Raw genomic sequence first — 7,484 nt, 5'->3', positions numbered from 1 at the left:
TTTTCTTACACCTACATTTGTAAAGGCGGTCACTGGGTGGGAACTACATGCGGAGAGAGTGGTGGATGTTGCTTACGTAATGCAAGTCATAAGGAGGTGTTTTGAAAAAAAATGCAGTGACACAAGAAATGTCAGACCCAGCAGGCTTCCCACATTAGGAAACAACCTTACTGCACTCAAAGCCTGTAATATTCCTCCCTCTTAAATATTTCTCCTTATAGCTACTTGTTTTGTTGAAACAAAGAAACGTGTAAGGAAATAACAATGCCAGACTTAATCATTAATGTAACATTTTATACCACTGTATTTGCCATCAATTGTAAAATAATCACTGAATTGCAATACTGACTGTGGCATATGAGTAGATCAACTGGTAACACTTTACTTGAAGGTATCTACATAAGAGTGACATGACACTGTCATGACACATGACACAACCCTAACCCTAACCATAACTTGTCATGACAAAAAACAACCGACACGTAATGACAGAACGTTATGTCATAAACATTTATGACTTGTTTATAATGTTTATGACACGTTCATGACAGTGTCATGTCAATCTTATGTAGATACCTTCAAGTAAAGTGTAACTGATCAAATTACATAGGAACAGCATATGTTTCCTCACAATCAGCCTTTGAGAAATGGAAACAAAGCCATAGGAAGCATATAAGTACATTCTTGTACTGAAAACATATGGGTATGGCAATTTTCTACTACAATCATTCCAGCATACCCAGAAGAGGGGTTCCCTCTTTTAAAAAAAAAGGGTTATAACACCAGGTTTGAGTTAGGGATTGTGTTTTAGGTAGTCCTTTAGGCTGGGTAAGCAGCTCCCCCTTTGAGATTTCTTCTCTTCTCTTCTCTCTGCTGTTGGTCCACCACCACCACCTCCTACTTTCAAACACGCTCCTCCTCCATCTTCATCTCTCTCTTTTTCTTTCTTAGAATCAGCCTCTGCCTTCCTGCTGGTCTGCCTCTCTCTATGTAATCAGAAAATATAGTTAATTTACCAGAAACATGTAACAGATACACGTTTTCTATTAAAGTGCTTCTGAGAGATAAAATATCACTGAATTTCTCAATAAAAATCCTGTAATATGGAAAGTCTAAGAAGATTTTATTTATTTAGAATTTATTAATTCTTAGTTAATTTGTCCAGCATCGTTACTTTATTTATTAACTACAAAACATGACAGTACACTGCAATATTAAGTCTGATAGCAAAGCAAATCAATTTACATATGTCATGATAGACGTAGTTATAGAGTCATGGATGTCTAAAAAGAGATTTTAGTGTGTCTTGTGCATAAACTGTTAAAAAAAAAAATTCTAAATGTTGATTTCTCCTCTGTAATGTGACTTAATTCTGAGGGCATCCTACAATATCTTCCATAACAACTTGTTGCACTGCATTTGTGCAGTCAGCATTAAAGCCACCACTCATGCAGCTCTCCTTTAAGTGTTACTTACTGACTCTGCATTTTACTCGTTTTTTTGCTCTACATGTACTTTTGTCATTTTAGTTCCATGATTTTTATTGTACAAGTGCAATTTTGTGTTTGTTTTATGTGATCTGACAATGGACTGCAGATAAAAATTTGCTCTTTGCTAACTCTAAGACTAAAATACATCTAATATCGTTGAACACAGTCCCTTATAAATCAATCAAATAAAAAGTGAAAATGTAAAAAAAAGCTGGTATCAAATTAACACATTTTGACACCAAATCTAACAAACAAATACATGAATATGTGAAGCTCATGATGTTATGTTTTGGTTTTTTAATAAATTCAGTTCTACAGTCATTTTTGAGTTGGTTCACAGTTCATATTATTGTGTCTATCACATGCGCTGTGTGTTTTGTGCCTCACTGACCTCCTCTGTTTGCTCTTGGGTGCCCTCTGTGGCTGGGCGGAGTACTGTTTTCGTTGGGCTTCAAGGGTGGAGGACAGCTGTGGAAGCGGACAATTCATGAATAATGACAATTAGACAGCCAGACATATAAACACTGGTTTAGCTGTATGCACATGTATGTGTGCTTTTGTGTTCATGGCAGGCATGAGCCAGTCACATGATGTCACTTTGAATGTAAAGATTTGCTGCTAAAATGTTGAGAGAGAAAGGAAGTTTCATTGCAGCTACATTCATTTCAGCCCTGCTTGAACCAATAATGTTTCAGCAGTTGGCAGAAAGTCCTTGACTCACGTTTTGTGGTTGAACAGAGACTCGCCTATTATATAACAAGATAGAGCAGCACTGGAGGATGAATGAGAACTCATAACCAGGCCTGAAAGAGAAAAGCTAGAGAGCACACCAGTCTGCTCTCTACACTGAATTATCCTTTTGTAGCAATTAGCCATGACAGCTATTCTTCAGTGTGGCATATATTTTATTAGTAGTCAATAGGTTTGGTTTGAGAGCTACTTGTTCGACTACACGTTATGAGCACTACTTTTGACATGGATGAAAGGGAATGCTTACCTTAGCAATTTCTGAAAGGTATGCCCGCCTCTCATCATTGGTTTTATGAAATGCCTGATATTTGAAAGAAACAGAGGGCCTTATTGTCACATTTTTCCATTCATGGACTACACTTGTTCTAACTGTCAGTAATAATCTGTCTGCTCAGAGTGCAGTGCTTGTTATGTGTTTGCTGCCTGTGTGCATTAGAGTGTATTTCAGGAGGTCTTCAGTGTTAATGAGCAACAGATTAGAACATGGATTACTGGCTGCACATGCTGTGTGTTAAACCTTTATTCAACTAATATCTCACTGTTTGTTGAGCAGAACAATAAACAAAGAACCAAGTCACCAAGAGCATATCGGCCTAGTCGTAGCAGTACGGGACAAAGGTTGGGGTTCAATTTTGCATCAATGGTTGTTAAAAACAAAGAAAGCAAAAGAAAAATATCAGCCAAATCTTGTTCAATCCTTTGCTAATGATGGTCATTTGCTACTGAAACATGTATTACCTAGAAAAATGTAAAGCTGCTTGCCTGAGAAATAATAAAACTGTAAACCAGCAATACTAGAAAAAAATTTCTTCTAACTGAGCTGTGGAACAGCCGCGGTCCACACCTTTCTTTCCTGTTCAATTCTGCTGCGACAGTCCATCAGCTGACTCTGGAGGTCAGACTTCTCTTCAGTCAGGAGCTTCAGACGCTGTCTCAATGTTTCCTGCGGCAAAGTGTTTCCATCAATTAGCAACTTTCATAACAAAGAGGTATAAAAGGTGTTGCATTGCTGATGTCTAATTACAAATCAATGTGTCCTTGAATTACACAGTGATATCTACTAAAATCAAACAATAACAGAATAACCCATGGAGAAAACATGAGTACAAAAATGGATTAGACTCATGCATTATTCAATAACCAAATTAACACATTAGAGCTGGGGTACGGTAAGGCTAGATGAGATTTCTGGTCCAGAACAGAGCAATGAGACTTGATATGTGGGTTTGGAAGCGTTTCTTAAAAAAGTTTTAAGAGTTGCTGTCAGCTTTAATGAATACCACTGTAAGCAGCGTGTTTAAAGACGCAGCATTATACGTTCATCATGCCAGGTCAGCACTTGTGGATCAGCCAGTTGCTGAGTATTGTATTAATAGTTAAATAGTTAAATGTTAGTCAGTGGTGGAAGAACTATTCAGATCCTTTACTTAAGTAAAATTGCTTAGTAGTAATACCACACTGTGAAAATAATACAAGTAAATGTCCTGCATTCATATCAGCAAAAATTATTAGTACTCATTCTGCAGAAAATTGGTCCCCTGACAGTGTTTTACTATTGTATATGATGTTTTTGGATGAATATTACTGCTGCATTAATGTTGCATTTTACTGCTGTATACAGCACGTTTACGGTTGAAACCATTTAACTCCTTTATATACTGTTGGGTAGTTAAATCTACAGCAATCCATCATATTCTATAAGAGCATCATATGTTTGTATATCGTTGCTGTCCTATAAGTATGACGTATCTCCAGAAAGTCAACTTTTTTTCGCTCAGAAAAACAGCTTTTTCAGCTTAGTGAAAACGGCTGTTTTCAGGTTCATCATAAAAATTAAAAATCACCAATTTTAAAATTACATGGTTTTTATTGGACAGAAAGGGTATAAAATTGTTAATGTAATGAAAATTAACTACATGTTCGAGATACCTGCACTTTACTTAAGTATTTCCTTTAATGCTAGGAAAGGAACTAACCCAAAGTGCATGTCATTAAAAGTATCAGTTGTGGTTTCTGACAGAAATAAATAATTTTTCAGATGCGCACAGTGCGCTGTAGACGTGCGCTGTGGCCAGTGGCAAGCGCAGCATAAACCGCGTTTGGTATGAAAGGCTTACTACGGTCATCCCTTTGATACCCTAATGAACATATGTTAGCTCCAACACATCCTCATACCTAAACAACATTATAGGTCGATTTCCAGACTCCCAAAACGACACATACAACCGTTCTATTTACTTCGCACGGTGACGGTGACAGTTCTATTAAAAGTAACAGACTGCAGTTTTAAAGGTCCCATGACATGGTGCTCTTTGGATGCTTTTATATAGACCTTAGTGGTCCCCTAATACTGTATCTGAAGTCTCTTTCCCGAAATTCAGCCTTGGTGCAGAATTACAGCCACTAGAGCCAGTCCTACAATGAGCTTTCCTTAGTATGTGCCATTTCTGTGTCTGTAGCTATTGAAAAGGGGGGGGGGGGCAAGGTAGAGGGTGGGGGTGTGGCCTTGACCAACTGCCACTTTGCTCGTTTGAAAGCCATGATGTCTCTCTCTCATGGGTGGGCCAAATTCCCCGGGGCGGGCAAAGCAGATAAAATGGACCTTATGACCTCATAAGGAGCAGATTCCAGATCGGCCCATCTGAGCTTTCATTTTCTCAAAGGCAGAGCAGGATACCCAGGGCTCGGTTTACACCTATCGCCATTTCTAAAAACTCATAAAGTGACATTTTAATGCCATGAGACCTTTAAATCCATAGTAAACATTCTGAAATGGAACTAGTTAAGTTTAGGCAACACAGATACTTAGTCAGTGTTAGAAAAACATCAGGGATAGCTCACTACCTAAGAACCTAAGATACCTAACCCTAACCACTAAAATGAGGACGTAATGTGACATCATTGCATCATGGACCAAGGTCGGTAAAATTTGGTTAATTTCAACATGACAGTTGACTTTTGGTTTTACATGGGAAACGGACACTGCTCTCCTGAGTGAAAGTCCTGTATTTGTCTGACCCCTCCATCACCCCAACCTGTCTCCTTGAATTTGGGGCTCTTGTACTTTTTTTTTTACCTCATTTACTTGGTTGCTCTCGTGATAATTACTACAGCGTCGAGAGGTTTGCTGCCTAACAAGAAACATAATTGTTGGTCGTCATGAGCTGCTTGCGAGATCGACCCATAAGGTTGTTTTCTGGGTGAGGACAGACTTCTGCCTCAAGGCACACAGACACACATATTTAGACTGTATTGTACAACATTTTGTGTGTAGTGTGTGTTTAAGCATTGTAATTAGTGTGTAGGGCAGGCTACTACTCTCCCATGTTTTGTTATGCAGTGATTGTAGTGCTGTGATTAAACTGTGGTTGATTCAGCCTGCATCATCGGGAGGATGGTGAGCAGCTGGCGTTACAATCCTTTCTGTTCTGCCTGCCTTCTCCCCTCATTCTGCGACTTTGGCTCTCTCTGTTGGTATGTGCTTCTACCTTAAACACATTTCTAGCTCTGTTTGTTAATCTGCACTGCAAAAAAACTTACTAAATAACACCAATACAAAACAGACCAATAAAAGCTCAACAGAAAATCAACACGTTTGCACTCACTACCGGCATGTCATCATAAATTCGGATGGAGGCCAATCGATCTGTGAAAAAGAAGAGAACATTATGTGTGCATGCTTTAAAAGTAATATGAATTTGCTTGAGAGGGGTGAATATATACATGTGGTCTTCTTAATTCTTTACATTTAAGTTGTTTTTATACACTATACAGTTGAAAGTAAAGATTGACTTAAAGAGTCTTCAGGGACGGTGCATTCATGGGATGTTGGTAAGCTTAACATCCTGCCAATTCTGCTCAATACCCCTCTTCTTTCAGAGCAGACAGAGGAGCCTATGACACTAAGACTAAGTGTCCGTCAGTATCAGCCCTGAGCTGCTTTATGTACTGTAATCTTGAGCTTGCCTGAAAGTGTTTTTGCAATGATTTCAATCTTGGTGATGAGAAAGTAAACCATACCGTACTCTGAGGTATTTGACTCTTGTGTAAAGCTTGAATTTAAGTTTACAGATTCCAATAAAAACACAACAAATGTACTTCCAGCATACACCCCTTTTAAAAGCTAGCACGAGCCTGTGCACTCAACTCACCCATGGGGTTTCCTCGTAGGTCCTCCAGTCTCTCATGAATGAGTGACATCTGTCTGTCCAACTGTCCATTTAGCTCAGTCTGTGTCTCATACCTTGTCTTCCACTCATTTCCTGGAACAGAATAAACAGAGGAACCGTCACACTAATAGCCAGTCACATTTGGGGAAAGGAAAATTGCAAACGGCACTGAAGAGTGACTGGGCTGATAGAAACCAGTGGATTGATGGGTAATCTTGCCAATGTGGCTGAAGGACGGTGACAGATAGATAATAATAACTCACTTAAAGGTTACTCACCTTCCCCATCAACACTATGCAGTCTTTCTTGCAGTTCACACATGGTGCTCCGCAGATCAGACACCGACTCCTCAAGCATTTCTCTATCAAGAGTCAAGACGATTTTATTTTTGCAGTGGAAAAAAAACAACCATTTAATCTCCTTAATAGCTTTGTAAGTGATACATTTCCTTCATACAAACTTACTTCATTTCCCTCTCTTGCTCAAGTTCTTCCTGCAGGCGTGCCAAATCGTATTTGCTGTAGTCGCTATCTCCATTCATATTTGTGAAATACTGACATCGACCATAGACTGTCTATGACATCGACTGAAAAAAAAGTTTGTGCCTCGAGGTTTCCATGGAGACCGCTCTTTCCGGCTCGTTCAGGCGGCCTCGGACCACAATGGCCCAGATGAGCGGGAGGTTTGAAAGGAAAACCTCTTCCTCGGTTAAATATATAAATAAATGACAGTACACAAATAAATAGCTCGTAAATTACATATTCGTCACATACAGTGGTTTTCTTGCAAGCAGACATTTCCATGAAGCTTATTTCGCGCTTAATTAGGTCCAGGTAGGAAAATTGACTTCCTTAATTCAACAGTTAACATTATTGGCCTATATACATGCCAGTTGATTTATCTCGCAGAATATATTATAACTGGAAAAACAAGCGCACAACTTGTTTTTCTCCATTTATCAAAACACCTTTCGAGAAACAGCCAATATAAAAATGTAGGCCTGGTAGGCTACTCGCGTAAATTAGTTTATGAAAAACATTTGTGTTTTACATTATTATTGCACTTCCATACAGAT

General features: G+C 38.8%; 1 protein-coding gene across 2 annotated transcripts; it reads right to left on the bottom strand.

Annotated features, from left to right (window-relative positions):
* Positions 1-273: 273 nt before the first annotated feature.
* On the bottom strand, positions 274-7,417 carry ccdc169 (coiled-coil domain containing 169). 2 transcript variants are annotated; one of them, XM_039778410.1, is made up of 8 exons: positions 6,874-7,417; positions 6,688-6,770; positions 6,392-6,502; positions 5,846-5,886; positions 3,085-3,183; positions 2,488-2,541; positions 1,882-1,958; positions 274-986 (listed from the first exon to the last, which is right to left on the bottom strand). In XM_039778410.1, exons 1-8 carry the CDS (start codon positions 6,948-6,950, stop codon positions 794-796), a joined length of 735 nt encoding a protein of 244 aa, XP_039634344.1. In that variant the 5' UTR covers positions 6,951-7,417; the 3' UTR covers positions 274-793. The 2 variants fall into 2 exon arrangements, with proteins under 2 accessions (XP_039634344.1, XP_039634345.1); XM_039778411.1 differs by having other exon boundaries at positions 5,849-5,886.
* Between the last annotated feature and the right edge of the window lie 67 nt (positions 7,418-7,484).

This window comes from Perca fluviatilis, chromosome 16, assembly GCF_010015445.1.
Source record: "Perca fluviatilis chromosome 16, GENO_Pfluv_1.0, whole genome shotgun sequence".
NCBI classification, from domain to species: domain Eukaryota; kingdom Metazoa; phylum Chordata; class Actinopteri; order Perciformes; family Percidae; genus Perca; species Perca fluviatilis.
Note: the sequence above shows the minus strand (reverse complement) of the source record. Positions and strands in the feature narration are given on the sequence as shown.

Excerpts from the sequence above, each read along its gene's own strand:
- ccdc169 (XM_039778410.1), bottom strand. The coding sequence starts at position 6,950 with ATGAATGGAGATAGCGACTACAGCAAATACGATTTGGCACGCCTGCAG. Across the intron at positions 1,959-2,487 it reads ACCTTTCAGAAATTGCTAAG|CTGTCCTCCACCCTTGAAGC; the intron begins GTAAGCATTCCC and ends CCGCTTCCACAG. Across the intron at positions 987-1,881 it reads CCCAAGAGCAAACAGAGGAG|AGAGAGGCAGACCAGCAGGA; the intron begins GTCAGTGAGGCA and ends CTGATTACATAG.